This window comes from Lygodium microphyllum, chromosome 14, assembly GCF_053477565.2.
Source record: "Lygodium microphyllum isolate KBCC chromosome 14, Lygodium_microphyllum_v1.1.10, whole genome shotgun sequence".
NCBI classification, from domain to species: Eukaryota; Viridiplantae; Streptophyta; class Polypodiopsida; order Schizaeales; family Lygodiaceae; genus Lygodium; species Lygodium microphyllum.
In genome coordinates this window covers 49641105-49662050 of record NC_141148.1, presented here as the reverse complement: position 1 = coordinate 49662050, position 20946 = coordinate 49641105, and the positions used below count along the sequence as shown (strand labels likewise).

The 20946-nt window shown below is 47.0% G+C and overlaps 1 protein-coding gene across 3 annotated transcripts in view; it reads left to right on the top strand.

Annotated features, from left to right (window-relative positions):
* The window catches only part of LOC148025588 (uncharacterized), a 141875-nt gene that overhangs the window by 13583 nt on the left and 107346 nt on the right, over window positions 1-20946 (top strand). For 2 of the 3 annotated variants that reach the window (XM_087692800.1, XM_087692797.1), the window contains exon 3: window positions 8861-8953. The exons of the other annotated variant lie outside the window; for it this stretch is intronic. In XM_087692800.1, coding sequence (XP_087548926.1) covers window positions 8861-8953 — 93 coding nt within the window. The remainder of the gene's footprint in view (window positions 1-8860; window positions 8954-20946) is intronic. 3 annotated transcript variants of the gene reach the window in all.

The window sequence follows — 20946 nt, the reverse complement described above, 5'->3', positions numbered from 1 at the left end:
CAGAAAATAAAGAATTCCTGCACCAGGTCAGCTGCAGTAAATGCAGCCAACTGAATAAAATAATGATAAAACAGTCCAATTGCAGCCTGCACTGTTCGACTGCAGCTGCTGATGTGGTGCTTGCTGATGTGGCACCATGCTGACATGGCACTGTACTGCTTGTTTCTGACATGTCCTTTGCTTGGTTGGGAAAACATGCTGTACCAAACCCTAACTGTGTAGAAACCCTCACACACCGTGTCCAGGGGATGACTCTACCTCTAACATCCCCTCTCAGATTCTGGACGAGGCATCAGGCTGAGGGAGCAGGAATGCTGACGAAGTAAAGCCTGGGGAAGTGCCTTCGTGAACAAATCTGCAAGATTATTTTGCATCTTGCAGTACTCCACATCAATGGTCCCATCCGGAAGCTTCTCCCAAATGAAGTGATACTAGATCTCAATATGCTTCGTCCGGGCATGGAATATTGGATTCCGCACCAAGGCAATGCAACTCTCATTGTCACAACTAGAAGAGTAGGAGGAGTCTGGGGACAGACAAGCTCCTCCAACAATCTCCGAAGCCACACAACCTCACGTGGTGGACGTAGCGTGATACTTCGCCTTAGTAGAAGAAAGGGCTACTGTGGGGTGCTTCTTGCTACTTCAAGAGATAACACTTGCACCCAAGGTAAAATAATAGCCTGTAGTAGACCGCCGGTGGTCCACATTGCCAGCCCAATCCGAGTCACTCCAACCTGCAAGAACAAGATCTGAAGCATCTGTACCTGCTGGATAAGAAATCCCTAAGTCAGAGGTCCCTCTCAAATACCGAAGAATCCTCAAGGCAGCTTGCCAATGCACCTGTTGGGGTTTACTCATGAACCCTGCCAAAAGACCCATAGTAAAACAAAGATCAACATGAGTGTTGAGAAGCGAAATCAAGGACCCAATCAACGGACGGTAGCGGGAAGCATCCGTCATGGGAGAATTTGAGTGTGAAGTGGCCTTCTAGTTCGGATCCATAGGAGTAGAAACGGTCCGACAAGTCTGCATCTCAAAAGTCACCAAGAGCTCCTAAATGTATCTCTGCTGAGAGATGAAAATCCCCCTCTGAGATTGATAAATCTCGTGACCCAAGAAGAAATGAAGAAGCCCCAAATCCGTCATCTCGAACGTCTGATGTAAGACTGTCTTAGTCTCTTGGACCTTCTAAGCATGATCCCCTATCAGAATTAAATTATCAACATACAACACAAACAACACACGACCAACCTCGGAAGTGTGCACATAAAGCCGCGGATCGGCCTTGGAGCGCCCATATCCCAACTTCGACTGAAGAAGCGAGTTTATCTTCTTGTTCCATGCGTGCGGAGCCTGCTTGAGGCTATACAAGGCCTTCTTCAACCTGTAAACTTTCCCATCAAAGGACCCAATCTGCACTTGTCCATGCACAGCTCACTCCAAGTGCTACCTCAATTGTTTGATGTCTCACATGTTACAAAGACATTTGCAAAATCTCAAGTGTATCTCTTCATCTCAACAACAGTTCCTCTAGCATCAAGGCTGGTGACACAATCATCTCTGTAATATCCATTCTTCATAGCCTTTGGATCCCAACATTTCTCAATCCAAATGAAAGGCTAACAGCCTCAAAGTATAGCATTGATTGTATTCATTTTTTTCCACCAAAAAAAAGAAAAGAAAAGAAAAAAAAGGAAAAAGAAAAAAGAAAAAAAAAAGCACACACGATCACAGCATCGCACCTAGGGGTCCTGTTTTTTGACTACAATGGTGGTGCACCAGGTGTTGTCCACTTGGGGCACAACTATGTATATAAAATTGCAGGCATTGGTAGTGTGAAATTGGAATTTCAGCATGGCTCCGTGTTTGTTTTGCATAATGTGAGACATGTACCTCAGCTCAAGAAGAGCTTGATAACCATAGTGCAGCTAGACGATGAAGGCTATCACACCACCTTTGGGGTTAGCAAATGGAAAATTTGTAAGGGCTCTTGCATTGTTGCCAAGGGCTCTAATAGTGATACTTTGTATCCTTTGCATGTATCTAGCGTGTGTGACCATGTAGTTGCCATACCAAGCAGCCAAGTGTTTCTTTGTGGCATAGCTGGTTGGGGCACATAGTCAAACTGGAATGATAGTGCTTTCTCACTTGGGTTATTTGTTGTCTTTGAGGTATGTTGATTTTGAATAGTGTGATCATTGTATTTATGGTAAGCATACTCAAATGTCACATAAAAAATCTCTCTAAAGTCTTTACCCTTAGAGTTGGTACATTTAGGTGTATGTCAAATGCCAGGGTTATCTCTAGGGGGAAAGAAGTATTTCATTACCTTTGTTGATGATGCCACACACAAAGTATGGGTTTATCTAATCTGTCGTAAAGAGGAGGCTTTGGATAAATTTAAAAAATTCCTGGCACTTGCTGAAAATCAGACCAGCAAGCTATTAAAGTGTCTTCGCTTTGACAATGGTGGGAAATATGTGTCCAATGCCTTTCAGGACTTTTGTGACAGCAAAGGGATTAAAAGGGAGCTCACCGCCTCTCACAATCTACCCCAAAATGGTGTTGCAAAGTGTATGAATAGGACCATTCAAGACAAGGTTTGTACAATGTTGTTACATGTTGCTTTACCTCATGGATTTCGAGCAAAGGCTGTTATGACAGCCGTACACTTGATTAATCAATTACCAAACAGGTCTTTGGGGGAGGGAGTTCCTCAAGAAGAGTGTCGGGCAAGCCACCTTCGTATGCTCACTCAAGAGTGTTTGACTATGAGGCATTTGTGCACATTTGCAAGGAAAAACACAACAAACTTGAGCCAAAGTCCTGTAAATGTATTTTTATACGATATGGTGATGAAGGTGAAATGGGATATTGATTATGGGATCTCGAGATAAGAAAAGTAGTATGCAACAATGATGTTATTTTCCAGGAAGATCGCATGCACAAATAGCCCGAAAAGATAGAGGAGATCAGAAGGGTTGTATTCCAGAAGGATATACCGATTGGATAGCAAAGGAAGGTTAGCAGGTGCATGGCATATCCTGGAAAAAAACATTGGGAAGCAGTGAAAGGTATCATGAGATACCTTAAGGGCACAAGAGATTTGTGTATCTGCTTTGGGAAGCACAAGTCATCCATTGTTGGCTTCACGGATGTAGACTATGCTGGTCATCCTGACTGCAGGAAGTCTACTTCAGGATATGTGTTTACGTTAACAAGGAAAGCAGTCTCTTGGATATCTAGGCTGCAAAAGTGTGTTGCATTGTCTACTACAGAGGCAGAGTATGTGGCTGCCACTGAGGCATGCAAAGAGGCTTTATGGCTTTCACGTTTTGCTATCATGCTAGCATGGAATCCCGTCTTTCACGCAAAGACAAAGCACATACAGGTGAAGTATCAATTTATCGGGGATGTACTTGATGGCAAGAGCATTGAGCTTGTCAAGGTCTGTACAGGCAATAAAATGAAATGATCACTTTTGGCGATGATACTCTTGTAGACCTTCTTACGAAGGGTCTTCTAACGGAGCGGTTTGCTCATTGCCGCCAAATGATGGGGGTTGGATAGTATGTGTATTTCAGCTTTGTACATACATAGACTTAGCTATTTCTTTTCTCTACCTTCATGCATGTTGCCTTTAGGTGGGAAATTGTTGGGAATAAAGGTTGACCGTGCCTTTTACGGTGTTCAGGTGTGGATGTACCCTTACACTTGTACTTTATATATATATTATCAATACCTAAAGTGGTACATCTTGTCATTGTACCAAAACACTTTGTGTGTCGTGCTCTCACTCTTTTTTGCTCACTCTCTCTACTTTGAACTTTGCACTCAATTTGACCTGCACTCTATCTCGATCTTTACACATCGACATCAAAGAATTTGATGAGAAGGTGTTGATACTCAGTCAACTTGACTGTCAAGTCATCCTAGTCAATGATTTTAAAGTTCTGAAGCTCATGGTCCAGATTTATGCGATGGGTCCTATTCAGAGCTGTATAGTGGTCAATCAACTGTGCCCAATGCTCGGACGCTAAATCAAAATGTTGAAGCTGAGAATGAAACTCAGGCAATAAACCTTGCATTAGCTCGACAATAGCAGAAGCATTCTTGGCCTTCCATGAGCAGATGACCTCATAGGGAAATGTAGGATTAGGTTGGGGTTCCAACCCTTGCACGATATTCCATAGGTTTTGGGAGTCAAGGACATGTCTCATCAGATTTGACCAAGTAGAGAAGCTCGAACTGTTAAAATGAGTCTTGTTATTAAAGGCATGTTTGGCTAATAATGACAAAGAACCATGAGGTGTCGGATAGGTGGAATAAGATGGATAAGGAGGTGGGGGAGGTAGATAAGTAGGAGGAAGAGGAGGTGGGTAGGTAGAAATAGGTTGGAAGTCCAGTGGGTGCTGATTGATGTGGAGACACTAAAACATGAATGTTTCCATAGGGTGCCGGTAGTGGTGGAGGCATTAGGATATGTGAGCCCTGCCTAAATGTTGACTAGGGCACAACATAATGATCAAAAGGCCCACTAGATAATGCCATGGAGGCAAACTATGGAAGCAACTGATCCACACTTGATAATGGTTGGGTGGAATTCCCAAGCCATGAAAATCCTGAAAGTGTATGGATGGGAGGATGAGTCTCCATCATGGGTACACCACGCAATTAGGGAAAAGATGAGGTCCTAAAGGTTGTACCTAAGGGTGAAGGCTCCCCTGGTGTGATGTGAGAAGACATGTAATATGCACTTAATGAAGATGGAAAGGAAGGTGCAGCAGAAGTAGAGGGAGGGATGGATGGGAGATTAAATGGATTGGTTGATGCAGTGGTTGGAAATGACTTTAATTTTTTTTGTCCATTAAATGCATTGAATGAAGATAAAGATGGTTCACCTACATCAAACTGACCTTGAGGAAAAGAAGAGAGAGAACTTATAGGTGTTTGAGTTAATATTTTGGACTCATCACCTTCCTTTGTGTTCCAATACAAAAATATATATTCTTTAGGACTTATGAACCAATGTCATGTTTGCATAGTCCCTTCTTCATGAGAATCACCTATATCTTGTTGAAAAGAGAAAGAAAACTCAAAAGATGGAGAAGTGTTGTTCTGCGTACTTGACATAGGAGTGAATGAAGGTGGAGATGTAAATGGCATAGATGAAAGAGGTAGAGATGGAGATGAATGTGGTAGAGAGATGAATGGTTCGTACTCATGCCAGTTTTCATGTCAGGATGGTTAGTTCTTTGCGGAGCTTCTATCTTTATTGCAAAATCATCAGGCTGGTGCATCGAATCTAAATGGGAAAACTCAGATTTACCTTCAATCTATTGTTGAGCCCGATATATGGGAATGAGGTCGTATTCGGCTCTTGAAATCTCGTACAATCTATGGATTCCATGGTAGTCCGCTGGCCATGTTGAAGGATGGCAGAGTAAGTTGTATAGCCCAATCTCGCTCGTTTCTTGATGGATTTGTCTTGGGAGAATGAAGTGGTGATGTTGTGTTCATTTTGTTGTTCTTGCTTCTTGCGAAGGGCTTCAGATCAAAGGCCTAGGTTAATCGAAGAGATCCTAGCTTTGATACCATGTAAAGAAGTACCCTAATGCAGAAACACAAATAAAAGCGTATGACAAAGCATAAACTCAACTGAACACATCTAGGATTAGGGTAACGTAGAGACAATGAACATAGTGAAGATCATAAATGAATAAATTTGAATAATACAATGCTAATGCAGCAAACACACTATATAGTGAAGGAATACTATACCCCGAACCCTCTTGTTTGGAGGACCGAGACAAAGGTAATGAGCTAGAGAGTGTTATACTCATGGATCCTGAAATGTAGCAAGGCTGCCCCAAGATGTTAGATAGCAGCAAATGTAGCAAAGGTGATACTGGTCAGGGACATGTAGATGAGAGAGAAAATTGCAAATGCAGCAGGCTAGTAATAACATGGTAGATTGACGATAGCAAAAATGTACGTTAGATGACATGGCAGGCTGACGGTAGCAAAAACGTAGGTATGATGATGTGGCAGTTCGTACAACAGGAATAAATCCCAAACACAGTAATGGAACATGTTGCTAGCTGTAGATGATGCAGCGGATGTAGTAAACATAGTAGAAAACAGTGTAGACAGTGCGACGGAGGTTGAAAATAGGTGCCGGATGGATGTAGACAATGTTGGGTAGCCTCGGCTGATCTCCTACATGAATGGGGTGTGGACAGCAAAGGAAGCCTCTAAATCTATGGATGAGGTCTTCCAAGTATCCAGTTCTACCCGGACTGCTTTAGATCTATTGCCCAAGAATATTAGACCATTACCCCAATCCTCGATTACTCTGGCATTTCTCATCCATGGCCTCCTTAGAAGGATATCATAATCCACTCGCTTCATGACTCTGAAGTTTACGGAGAATTGGATTCTTGCTATCTTTAATGTCCAATCCTTGGGGACTCCAAAGGGTCTAACCTTCATTCCGTTTGCTAGGGTGACATTGAACCTTGCAGTTTCCACTAGTGGGTTTCCCCAAGTTTGCAAGATTGCATGACTAAGTACGCTAATCCCTACTCCCATGTCCACTATCCCCTTTCATGTAGTGTCTCCTAAGGCGACGATAGGTAAGACTACGTGCATCTTAGTGCCCTCCCAAAAGGCATTTACTTGTAGGGATTTAGACATGGGATTCAGTGTTAGGCTGGGTATGTGTGCCACGGCATCGTGATTTGGAAGGTTTTGTGGCTTATGGTCATCACACTATGTTCTACCCATTGCTTCAACTCTTGCCAAAGTGTGGGGTTTTGCCTAAGTGATTCTCCCAATGACACTGACATAGGAGTCATTGTGAGTGTTGCTAGCAAGCCACTATCCCTCTTTCCCTCCTCGGGTTTGTGGATTCCTTGCCAATGTTCTTGGATTGTTTGTGTATTCTTGGTCCTCTCATTGCGCCCATGCAATTGCTCACGGGTGGCATTCTCTCTCCTGCCCTTAGGTATGAAGGTGTTTTAACTCGCTTTCAGACTTATAAGTATATATCCAACCTTTATATAACCTTTCATCTTCCCAAGCTTGAAATTGATTGCCGATCATTGTTCATGTTTCAGCAATGTTTGTGCTAGTTGTATACATGAAAATGAATTGGATAAGTCAAGGCACATTTGTTGTATCCATATAGAAATTGGAACCTATAACTACAGCCGAATGGAGTGAGGAATACCTTATATCTCTCATGGTGGGCTTTGTAGTGCCATCCACTTTCCCACAATGCTAGCCATAGTCCCCACCCTGCGACGTAAGTCAATAATGAATAATGGGTATGCAATGTATTATTCTCAATTGACTCTCATGTATTATCACTCGAGCTTGGTTGGCCATTTTCAACATTATTAAATTAATTTTTGAAATATTAGTTTTCATAATTATTTCTTGCTTAGAAAAATAATCTGACCACCCAACAATTTAGATTGGCTAGGCTAATTTAACAGCCAAATATTCTTGAGCACTCATTAGCCTTGGAATCGACAATAATTAATTAAATAATACCAATTCCCTAGTGTCACCATCGACACTCGTGGCTAATTAAATGTTTTAGACCAAATTCTAACACCAAGTATCACCTAATACGTGTCAGGTATATACTAACTAATATCTTGGGGTCATAGTCTCTAACCTTTAGTACCTATCAAGTATACACTGATTGATATCTCACGGTCCTACCCTCTAGGTTCCACATTGTGTAATAACTAAGTCACATTTGCACATTTTATTATCTCTTAATCAAATGCTAAGCAAAGCATCAAAATTTCACTTCCTTGTGGCACTACCTAGCTTTTGAAACCTTGCTTGGATACTAGAACCTTGTGATGGACCCTTAGGTGCACTAGGAGTAGCAAATGGAGTCCTTTCATAAAAAGGGCCGAATACATATCTGAATGCACTTCCGTTTTATGGCCTAAATCAGCTAGCCTCAACTTGAGCTACATCATTTTCATTCCTACCATGATGAGAGGATTCTTCTTCATGTAACCCAAGCCCTAATCTTTTTTGACACCTTGCATCAAGGCTTTCCTTTATATCCATTGGTACATTTGCACAAGGTCTTGTATCCTTGTTGGGCATGCATGCCAAATGATCTTTCACATGGGCTACACTACTCGATTTTCCAATCAACATTAGTTGCATCTCCATTTCTTTGTTCCACTTGGAGCCATCATATGCCAAGAGAATAGTGACATGCCTCCAAAATGGATCTAGTGCCATGATATCTTGTAGTCTATACCCTTTTTTCAAAGCTTCAGGCTGGGAGGAGGAGGAGAAGATGAAGAAGAAGAAGGTGTGAGAAAAAGATAAAGAAATGGAGGCAGAGTAGGCTGCCTGTTGCAGAAAGGAGAAGAGAAAGAAGCAGCAGAAGAAGATGGAGACCAGGCTGGTGAGTAGAGATGATGGATGAGATAGAGAAAGAGACTCAACATGGGAGAACAGATGTGAAATGGGATTCAGAAGGTGATCTGGATATTGATCTCAACACAGGGTGCCTCAAGGTGGGGGGGGGGGGGCATGGGGAGGGAGGGGGGAGAATGGAGGGCCCATAAGGGTGTTTCAGGTGTACATTTCTGCACAAAATGGCCCTATCATTTTGGCCTGCCTGAAAGGCTATTCCAGGGTACTATGATTGTTAAATATGAAGGTTTACAATCAATTTATCAGGAATAATTGATATTACATTTTACTTGAATTATTGTCTCCTTTTTGATCCTTATGCTTTGTGATTTCTTGTTCTAGTGATGATTATATCTAGTTTATTTCTTTAATTCAATTTTCTGGATCTTGATGTGATTCAACAGCCTTTATCAAATTGCAAAATCTTGAAATGGCTTTCAATCTCTAACAATGAGTTGCAAAGCTTGCAAGGCATTGAAAATCTTCTCAATCTCACTGTAAGTACAAAGTTCATAGGTGCATCAAATGATTTATGAGGATGTGTAAGTTTCTTAGAAGTTGATTGTAAAATGTTTGGTCACGTTCTAATCTTATAGTTTGATGGGAGGAACAAAGGGAGGGAGGGAATATCAATGTCAGCAAAAAACCAAAGTCACACATGAGACATGAATAAATAGTCCAAGTCAAATGATGTCTCATTGTGGATTACAAAATAGAACTGAGTAAGGGCATACCAGCACAACAGGTGTCAACCTTTGCCACTAACTGCTTGGAGGACGTAAGTGCCAAGTGAGAGTGTCTCTGCAATGGAAGTACCCATACACTCTGAAGGGAAATCATTGCCTGAAAGAGAGCCTTTGTGACCACTGATGTGGCATCTATCTTAGCTTTGGTCTCGTGGAGTGTAGACAGCTTGTTCTAGGTCATGTGTGCTATTATAATAACCATTGGTCTTATGATGGGCTGCCAACCATCATGGAAGTCTCTCTCTGGGGTCCATCATGTCTGGCTAGTGGCTCTCTCCTTGATGATACAACCTGGTTCCCCAAAGCTCTGCTCCATAGTGAACTGTTGGTGTCACCAGAGTATCAAAAAGCCATAGTTTGGTGTTTGACAGAACTTTACATGGGCGCACTGTCTCCTAGATGCATCAAGTCTTGTGTGAACTCTTGTGGTAACGTGGCCTTTGCTGCCTCTCGAATGGGAAGTGTGCCCTTTGACGGTCAGACCGAATATACATATGTTTTTGGAAGAGTCCCAAAAGAAAAAAAGAAGAAGCTCAATGCCTGTCACATCGCGAGCTGCCTCCCCTGGTCACATCTGTTCACGTGTGCTCACGCCATCGCGCCATCACCAGCGCCTGCTACGACAGCTTGCGCCTCCCACGACATCTCGCCCCCCATCGGCAGCCCAACACGACGTTTCGCCACGACAGCCTGTTTTGCCACAACAGTTCGCCATGACAGCTCGCCACGACATTTCACCCTCCATCGGCAGCCCGCCACGATAGTTTGCTGCTACAACAGCTCGCACCCCCACCCCCCCCCCAAACGACAGACCATCCCACCTATCCGTCCTTCCCCCCGCCCCCAACGAACTTGGCCGCTAGTCTCTGCCCGTGACCCGCCATTCCACCGCTCCAACAGTCTCGGCCACCCAGTATCCGTGCGCGACCCGCCGTTCCCCCCCCCCCCCCCCCCCCCCCCCCCCAGCCCCTGGGCCTATTGTCCCCACCATACTCACCCCCCGCCCTGCTGGCCACCCCTTCCCCCCCCTTTTCTCCTCCTCCAGTTGCTCCCTCCCCCTGCAGCAACTCCCCATTCAGCAGCACAACAGCGCAATAGGTAGGTTCTCCCAGAAGGGACGCGCAATGGAAACCTTTGGTCAGACGCCAGCGTACTCACTGAGTACCCCCCAATCGAACACCTTGCACGTAGTCCTCTCTGAGGAGCAGCTCTTAGCCATCCGAGCTAAGGAGCTGGAGCTTATGGAAACAGCAATTTATGGTCAGGTAGTAGGAGATTCCCCAGCCAGGGCCCAGCTTCGGGACTGGATCCACTCCATGCTGAGCATCGGCATAGTGCAGATCATGGAGGTGGTCCTGTTGGGCCAAGGGATCTTCATGGTCCACCTCAGTTTGGCAGACACAACTTGCGAGCTACTTCCCAGTTCACCTTATGCATCCACGAAGGGGTCATATACATGGTCCCTTGGTACAGTGGCTTCACGGTGGAGGCGTTTGCACTCCACAACAGGTTTCTTCGGCACCCGTTCACCCTCCTCTTCCCTGGCCTGGCGATTGAGTACCGCCAGTTAGTGGAAGACTTCAAGAGGCTCTTCGGCACTGTCCTTCCCGCGTCCTTCGCTGATGCAGTGACAGCGGTAGGGGTCCCAAAGGTATGGGTGGCAGTGAAGGAGGTCAAGAATATCCCACAATTCCTAGAGATTGAGGCAGGTGGGCATTCCTTTAGGCAGCAGGTCATTGTGACTGGGCAACCGGGGCAGTGCTTGTGTTGCCACGACTTTGGGCATCAGGCAGCAGTTTGTACACGGTTTGGAGCCAAGGCAGCTCTGCCCATAGGTCCACAGGTGGACGTTGACGGGTTCAAAAGGGTCCAGAGGCGACAGAGAGGGAGACAGCAAGGGAGGGCGCAGCCAGCCCCTCAGGCCCAGCCTCGTCAGCAGGGTGATGGCGGACGAGCAGCCCCCTTTCGGTAGAGCACTCCACAGCCCCCCCCTGTCTGCCCCACCCGACAGGTTCGCTCCCCCCACTTTCTCCACATGCGCCACAGACTGCCTTGCCTGAGTCCCCACAGGCCCCTCACCCATCCCCCCTCTCCCTTCACTCACCTTGGCCCACAGCCCCCCCTTGCCAGGTCCCCCCCCTCGCCATGCATCTCTAGCCATCCCACTATAGCTCGATCCACTCCACCTCCATCACCCCCCCTATCGAGTACCCCCCCTGATCCGCACCCAAGTCAGGTGAGCCCCCCCAGACCCCCCCCCCCCCCCCCCCTCCTCCCACAGGAGGTGATGAGCCACACACACCTACCTCCTCTGCACACCAGCAGTCCCCCCCCGTCCATACAGCCACCAGTTCATCTGCCCTTGCCACCTGCCATACTTTCCCGAGACAGGCACAATTGCTACCACAAGAGTTTTTCCGCAGTGGCCCATGGTCCTACCTGCGAGTTGCGGAGCGCGGACAGTTCCCACTACCTCTAGAGGTGGGGATCTTCGTGGTTCGTAAGTCAAGGAGGGGCAAGGTCCACCTACTAGCACCACCGGATGGACCAAACTATGCTTTCTTTTTCCAGTCATCTTTCTCAGAGGAGTGGACGACTATATAGATTGAGGAGGAGTTGAAGAGTTAGGTGGCAGATCACATCTCCCAGTGGATGGGAGATGAAGGATTAGCACTGTTCGCACAACAGTGGCCAGGTTGCATGATGGACATTAACTGGTGGGCTGGCGCCGACATCCCGCATTTGAGCATTATCTTTCAAGCCCCCCCATAGTGGAGAGCGTCGAGGCACGTGATTGAGTGGCCCCTGGCACAGGCGGCCCGCTTCTACCAGTGTACAGAGTCGCGTTTTTCAGCATGGCTGATAGATGCATTGATAGTACCGCCTGGAGCATCTATCACCCCTATGGTCCGGCCGAGGGCCACCATGGGGGATTGGAGCTCACCATCCAGACCGGCGGCAAAACGTACTTGCATGCCTCACAGTCTCTCTTCCTCATCTGCAGCGTCCACACCGAACAAATGCGTGTTCGGTCAGTCACAGGTTTTCCCATGAGCCTACATCTTGCATCTTGGAATGCGAACAGTCTCCACTACAGTGGGACGCGTGGCTCGAGGAAGCTGATTGTTCGGCAGGAGCTGTAGCCTGCCCTCGCCGGACAGATAGACATCTTGCTACTGCAGGAGCACAAGCTCACCCTCGCCCAGGCTTAGCGGGTTGGGAAGGTACTTCCGGGAATCTCGCATACTTACTGGGAGCAAGCCATAGGTGCCCACAGCAGGAGCAAAGGCGTATGCACCTCTATTGGCCCGATCTCACCACTTGTGTATGAGACCACGGGACGATAGTGGCAGGAAGGACTCTATGGATCAGACTGGATATTGGGGACTCATGTATTGGAGTCCTCAATGTCTATGCCCCTACAGAGGTTAGGGCACGCAGTAGGTTCTGGGTGGAGATTGTAGATGGACTCCCAGAGGTGGACCCCTGGATTGTTGGAGGAGATTTCAACAATCTGGAGGCTTTGGAGGACCAGCAGGGCAGAGGAAGAAACTACCAGGGTATGGCTGGGGAGGAGCAGGAGGCATGGAAGGTCTTTTTGCTTGCAGTCGGAGCACGGGATGCCTGGAAAGACCCTGCCTTTCACAGGAGGGAGAGGTCGTTGGACTTTTCCTGGGGATATAGGTGGCTAGGTGGAGCCTTGCTGGAGTGGTTGGATAGGTTTTATGTGGGAGAGTGGGGAGGTTCTCGTGGAGGCCAGATTGAGCAGTTGGCAGGCACCACATTATCCGATCACTGCTTGGTTCTACTGGCACTTGATCCCCCAGCATTTGCCCTAGATACACGATCCTGTCGGATCCCTGACTTGATCTATAGGAGGGAGGAGGTGTCGAGATAGATAGAGCAGATTTGGACCAGAGAGTGGGTCAGGAGGGACAGGATAGCAGAGGAGGTTGCAGAGGTCCTAGCCGAGTTGAGTAGAATTTGCCAAGAGGCAGCCCTACAGGCCAGGCAATAGTGCTGGGAGGAGGAGAGAGCACTCCGGCAGGACCTTGCAGCTACGCAGAGATTGTTGCAGGAGGCACCAGGGGACCCCACCCTCCATGCACAGGAGGTGCGGGCGCTTGCAGCCATTGCCGGCCTAGAGGATAGGCGCTCGGAGCTCTCTTTCTGCACTTCAGCAGTCTTTTGGGTGCGGAAGGGAGACACGATGTGCAGGGAGTTCTTCCAGGTGCACCAGCCCTACACGGTGGGAGAGTAGATACGCAGCCTTAGGGATCAGTATGGGAGGACCCGTTCTAGCCCTGATGAGGTGATGGAGATTGCCACCGACTATTACACGTGCCTCTTCCAGCAGGAGACAACTTCAATTAGAGGACAGAGATGCAGATAGCAGGTATGGGATCACACCCCGTCCCTCGTCACAGAGGAGACAGGACACACCCTCCTAGTCCCCTTCACAGAAAAGGAACTAGAGGAGGCTTTCCATACACAGGATGGGCAAAAATGCTTGGGGGAGGATGGCCTCTCTAAGACCTTCTTCACTACCTACTGGGAGGTGGTGAAGGATCCCCTACTGAGGGCTTTCCAAGAGATATTCACCTTAGGACAGATGCTAGGGAGGCTCTCGGCAGGCCTTATTAGTCTTCTCTCCAAAGGGGGAGACCGGTTGGAGCTATCCCAGTGGAGACCGATCACCTTATTGTCAGTGGCCTATAAGGCTCTGGCAAAGATGATTGGTAGACGATTACGCCATGTGCTTCCAAATATCATTCATGACACACAGACAGGCTTTGTCCAGGATAGGAGCATCCTAGACAATGTATTTACATTCTTTGAGGCGACAGAGTGGGCCCAACATAGTGGGCAAAGACTGGCAGTACTGCTCTTGAACTTCGAGAAAGCCGATGACAGGGTGGACTGGATTTCCTAGAGGGTACCATGGTGAAGTTAGGATTTCCCCATGCTTGGATTCGCAGGGTCTCCGGCCTGTACAAATCAGCCACCATCAGGGTTCTCATTGGCGGAAGGCGAGGGGAGGAGTTCCTGCTGGAGAGATCGGTCCGACAGGGCTGTCCCCTGGCCCCATAGCTGTTCCTACTCTTCGCAGAGGCGATGTCTCACTTCCTCAGGTCGTGTGAGCGGACTACGCGGCCTCCGACTTCCTGTGAGAGGAGATTGAGTTGTTAGACTCAGAGTACGCAGACGACACAGGACTCTACATAGAGGACGATGAGGTGATGTTGGAAAGAATGAGGCTGGCTCTTGATGTGTTCCGTGTTGCAGCGGGTACGAAAATCAACTTGCAAAAGTCGGTTGGTTTCCTCAGAGACCCGGACTCCAGCACGGAGTGGGGAGTCCACTTGGGATTTAGATGGCTGAGTAGAGGGCAGACCGTCCGATACCTAGGGTTCCAGGTGGGACTTGATATCACTTCCGCCCAGCAGTTTCTTCCTGTTTTAGATTCTATTAGGAGGAAATTGACCTACTAGAGCACGGTTTGCCTCTCACTAGCCGGTCGAGCCCTGGTGGTTAACCAGGTCCTCCTAGCGACGGCCTAGTACATCGCCTTGTGTTGGTGTTTCTCCTCATCGTGTATAGGGCAGCTTCGCCGCCTGGTGCGGAATTTCCTTTGGTCGGGGTCTGATGGCTCCAGAGACTCTAAGGCCAAGGTGGCGTAGGCAACCATCATACGACATCGATCAGAGGGAGGGCTTGGGATCATAGACCCAGAATATCAGAGTATGGCCCTCTTGGGCAAGCTAGTTGTCCGCGGTCTCACACCAGGAGGGCAGACCTGGAAGGTCTTATTGCAGGAGGGCCTTCAGGACTGTAAACCGAGGCTTGGCGGGGAGTGGAGGCTGTCCCTGAGATGGATCTTCACTTCAGCACAGATTACCCCGCCCAGATCACCTTTCCTGCGGAGCCTACTCCACGTATGGCAAGGCCTTCGTAAGGCCCTAATCCAGAGCCCCCCAGGTTGCCAGGAGGAAATAGATCGTTAGCCGGTGATCTGGAACCTCTAGGTCAAAGATAGGGAAGGGGCACAGATAGGTGAGTACTCCCACATCCAGTGGGCTGGGTGGGAGGCTGGCCTGGCTCGCTCCATCAGGACATGGCGGGAGGTCTACAGGATGGCGGATGAGGAGGTGCTACAGCGAGTATCAGGGTGCACGAGAGGAGTGGAGTTGAGGAGAAGAGAGATAGACGTAGCAATACCTCCAGAGTGGGTTGCCCCCCCCGATACGAGAACCGATAGAGGCCGGGGAGTTATGGGCAGCCAGGTTCTCTCCAGCAGGCATCCCTCTTCAGGTGGCAGGTAGAGTGGGTGGTGCCCCCTAGGGGACCTTTTTTGCAGTTCAGGAGGGGGGACGTCTGGCCCTTGACAGAGGGCAACAGGATGAGGGGATTGGCACCCTTTCATGGAGAAGGATTCGGGTGGTGGGTCTTCAGGGGAAGACTTGGCGACTGGACCCCTATGTTTTTTGGATGGAGCTCAAGGAGTGGCGCCTTTGGATCTGGGAGGGTAGACCACTTGATGAGCTGGAGTGGGATCCAGGAGAGTGGCTATGCTGGCCTCTGCGGTTGCCAAAAAGCCACCTAGGTTCCTAGAATACACTGCCAGGATTGGCAGACATGTACTGATGCAGGAGGATATGGACTGGGCACTGTCACGCAGCAAGCATTGGGCAGAGCACAGCATCATGGAGCCCTTCCGACGGACCTTCTAGCGCCGCCTATGGGATAGCTTGAGGCCGAGGAGGGTGTCGTATTTTTTATGGCTGGTGGCACATGGAGGTTTGGCGGTGGGAAGTTGGCTTGCCCAGATGCAGGAGGGAGGTTGTAAGCACTGCACATAGCAGCCTCTAGAAACCCCAAAGCACTGCCTTTGGTTTTGTGAGGAGGCGCAGCTTATGTGGAGAGGAGCATGCCGTATCCTGCGACGTATAGTCCCCAGCCTCCGGTGTATTTTATGGGGAGCTTTCTATTGGCAGGTAGTTAGCCAGGGCCGTCACCTTCTGTATGAGGCCGGGATGCAGGACACGATTTTCATGATCGAGGCAGGGTCATGCGCAGTGGTTGGTCTGGAGGCTTTACCCATCCGCCAGGTATTGGAGCCCACAGCAGACCGCTCAGAGATATGGGAGATCATAGGGAGTCTTACTGGATGGCATATCTGGAAGGCGCGATGCCAGGTGGCTTTCGGCGGAGAGAGACTGTCAGCACTTGCGACCTTAGCAGAGCTATGGACCTCCATCATTCACTCCCTCCGCGGCCGATGGGGGCAGGTGCAGGGCGAGTCCAGGGCTCGTCAGGAGCTCCGTGGTCACTTCATGTGTACCTGGGGTGGCTAGGGCCTATTCTTTGTGATGCAGGCACGCAGTCCCGTTTGGCGATATACCCCTCCCCCATGGCTCCTTGCCCCCATCCCCCCTAGACCGCCTTGAGAGGCTTGTATACATGATGTAGTGGTGACTTTGCATCAGCTCCAGTTTATTCTGTTGAGCATGAGCACTCTGTTGTACTCAGTTTTTTGAGTAATATAATCAGCCACATTTTACTTGCAAAAAAAATACATATGTTTTGGCAATCTCTATGAGTTCTTTACCAAAGGTGAACTGCTGCTCTAGAGTTCAAGTTACAGTTAGTTAGAGTTAGATAGAGTGAGGGAGTGTTAGTATTCTTAGAGTTAAGATTTGACAGTTAGTATTATGAGAGTTAGAGATAGTACAACAGTTAGTAAGTATTAACAGTAAGTTAGAGTTAGATAGTATTAGAGTTAGACAGAGTTAGATAGTATTAGAGTGAGTGAGTGGGTTAGTATTAGGGTTAGCTAGAGGTAGATAGTATTAGAGTCAGTTAGTACATGCTATCAATATAGTTAGAGTTAGTATTAGTTAGAGTTAATATTATAGTTAGAGCTTGGTCTTTCTCAGGCTCATTGAGAAGCCTCCATTTGGGCAAAAAGTCTATAAAGCATTTAGATGCTGCTGCAAACCCCTAGGGGAGTCTGAGACGAGCACAATATCATCAGCATATAATGAGATGGTTATCAAGACTCGAGTGAGGCTTGTATAAATCTGTCTATTTAGACTGTAATCTTGTTGTTGTGAAGGCTGAACAGTGTAGGTAATAATGGGCACCCTTTCTTTGCTCCAATACTGCTGGTCAATTTGTCAGATAGCGCCATTTTGGTGCATACAGCCTTCCAGTCACCAATTCATATAAAGGCCATATACTACACTGTATATCATCTGCTACCCAAGGGACAATGTTTTGTAGTTTCCTCATAAGCCTAGCTTGTGGTGCAATGTCAAAGGCTTTGTTGCCAAAATCTAAAGAACAACAGTAAACCCTCTTCCCATGTCCTTGTTCCTCCTCTATGATTAGTTTGAGTGCAAGTACATTGTCCAGGTGGTAAACCCTTTCTTAAACCAGACTCTCTCATTGTCTCTTTGTCCAACAGCTCAACTCATGCTGAATGGCAGAACCATAGATTTTGGCAAGAGAATAACCAATCATACTAGTATAGTAATTGCTGAGAATCATGGGGTCTTTACTCTTGAAAAGAGAACAATGGTATGGTCAGCCCAACTGTTTGGAAAACCCTTGCAAATAGTCTTGTAAAACATGTGTATCAAGACTGGAGCCAATGTGCCATGGGTGTGGCTATCCAGCACCCCTCTAAACCCTACGTTCGACTCCTAGGATGCAGATTTTTTCTCTCTGATTTCATTGTTGTAACTAGAGACTCTCCTTTTATTTTCCTAAAAGTTGTTGCTAGCACCTTTGCTGATGCTTGGATTATTTTTCGGACATAAGCATTCCAGTTCACCTCATCTAGTGCATTTGTTGCAAAGCTTTCAAGTAAGGGTACTCCTATTCTATTCATAAAGGTGTTATATCTTTGACTTGAGAAGAGAGTGTGGACCATCTTTTCTTGCACTCTAATGGTGGGCTCTAGAATATTAGTCAAGCTGATTCCATCATTTGTGTAAACTCTCTTCTTATCCATTTCTAACATCCCATAGACATCTCTCTTTGGCCTCTTTTTTGGCTTGTCTACTAACCCTAAGGCCTTCTCCACGACTTCGGGGCTAAGTTTGACTTCCACCCTCCTAGTGACATCTCCTTGTTTGATTATCAATGTGCCAGTGTTCTTGTGGACATCAAAAGTTTTCAGAAATTCGGTGCATTTGCTATGATCTATGTCCTAGCCCACCTTCTCCAACTACTTAGCAAGATTGCATTAGTCTATTATCTATTTGATTGCCTCTTCTGATTCCACCAGCTCCTCTAGCTTATGGATACTATGGTATTTCAGCTAGTTGAAGACGTGTATCTTAGTGGCTAAGCAGTATTTTTGTGTTCTTCCTCAAAGAATGGGAGCTTGTAACGCTTTGCCACTAGACTGCCAATAGGCCATTATGATCTTGGGCTCTCCCAATCTTCACTACCAATAGCACCTATGGCCATTGGTTCTGTAAAGAACGTACTACTGAGTGCCTGGATGTCACAACCGCGTGGTCCATTTTGTTGTCCTGGTACATTATACAGAGCTCTCGGGTTTTTATGCCATGCCTGGAGTGCTACAATCAGGGTGGATGGTCCTCTCTTGAAACATATTCTAGGCTCTCTTTCTGTTGTGCCCCAACAATAGCTGGTACATCTCTTTCTTAAGCTTGGTTAAGTAGCTGTGCTTCTTCCTCCATGCGACATTCTTCATTGTGTGAGCTATTTCTGAGGACCGTGTTATCTGGAGGTCTGCCTTGAGAAGCTTCTCTATGGGGAAAGGCATATCTCACCACAAAATCATGTAGAATATTTGCCAAGGTTCTCATGAGTTCATCCAAGGGGATTTCTGAGTCAATATTCCATAGACCATCCCATAGTGCACTACTATATAGACTGGTCGTCTTGTGTAAAATGATTTCTTGGATGTTTGCCTAAATGTATGGTTGGATCTTGCATCTCTCCTTCACATGCCACTAAGAAGGATAAGTATGCATGGTATACTGTTAGTCCAATAGGTCTGTTCGATGTTGTGAAATTTTGGTGTCTTGTATAATCAGATCAAGTGAGTGATGTCAGAAGTGGTGCAGCAATGGAAGCATAGACAAGTGCTTTAATAAACTGCTGAACACAAGACAGAAGAGAAAGAAAAACAGAAGAACATTGCAAAAGAAGGGAACTTAGAGATGTGCTTAGGAAATGGAATCCATATATTGACCATGAGACAATCGTGTACAATAGTGAGTCATTGGGTGCATGGGCATTGGCACCGGCTCTTCCCTCCAATAGGAAGGCCACTTGATGAATGATGATGATTGAAGAGGAGGAGGAGGAGCCCCACTAAATATAGGCACAAAATAGGACAAAATATAGCAGCTGGTCGGCAGGCATTAAATGCTGGGTCACTAGCATAAAATGCCACAAATGCTACATAAATAAATCGTAATAAAATGCCTAAAAATAAGGACAAGTGTGCCCCAACCTTAACTGGCATGCACTGACTCACACGAGTTGACAATCCTGCTAACACCCTCTCTTAGACTACAATATAATGATACAATGATAAGGACTCATCACAGTCCATGCAACATAGAACCACCATAGTAGAACCATGGATACCCAAGCAGTGGGTAATCAAGCCACCACCAAGGTGCCTCGGAGTGAACCTAAGTTCAATGTCAATCATACAAGCTCTTGAAAATAGAGAAGCACCATAGCAAGTTTTTATGTCCATCATCAATGTCTCATAGTAGCATACAAGATCATCTTGTTAAAAATGCCATTGAACATATGTGACTATGGATTCCCCACCTGTGGCCAATCTACCAAAGTGTTCCCTCATGTGATATTAAGACTAGGAGCCAAGCCCAGTCACTGTCAAATATCAACCCATCATGAACTTGGAGGTCAATCCCAGCTCCAGGATTTGAACCTGCCAGACTTCGATTGATGCATCAGGCATGGCCCTCTTTGGAACTTGTGCACCGGTATACTCATATAGATGAGGTTTACTGACCACATCTCACCACCCTCTCACACTCCCTCTCTGGCAATGGAGAGTCACGAGGGATGATCACATCACTTGGGCTAGAAAGCATCAGAGGAAGGGGTAGCCAAGCCCTTGCCTCAATCTAAAGAAGTGGATCCCTTCCATGCCTTGGGAATTCTCCTTGGTGGTCAGAGAGTTGGAGTGGAAGTCTGAGGAAGAGGATGACTTGTCAGAGGAGTCCGCATCTTGCTTCTTCTATTCCTTTTTTCATGAGGTTGTTAACTCTTTACAGTCCTTTTGCAAGTATCTCTTCTTATCACAATGATAACAGTAGGCCTTCGAATTCTTCATCCTGTCACCCCTCTCTGAAGTTGTAAAGGCCTCACTAGAACCTCCATAATGAGATGGAAGCCTCCCTTATAAATGCAAAGATGTCTCATGCTCAAGTAGCATCGAGGATATATGTGTGAAGCTCACATTCGCCATTCCATTTAACTCCGGGGGAGTTTGTAGAGTACCATTTCCACGAGGTGTGCGTTTGGAAGGCTGACTACATGCGTCGAAGTTGGTTCTATACCTATGTAACACAGAGCAGAAATGAGTGAATGGTGTCCTTAGACTGAAAACTTCGTTTGTTGAAGCTGGTCAATAAAGGGTCACTGTACATGGTGGAAGGTGCCTCATATAACATCTGAACGTTCGACCATACTTCAAGAGATGTCCTGCAGGAGGTAACCGCTAG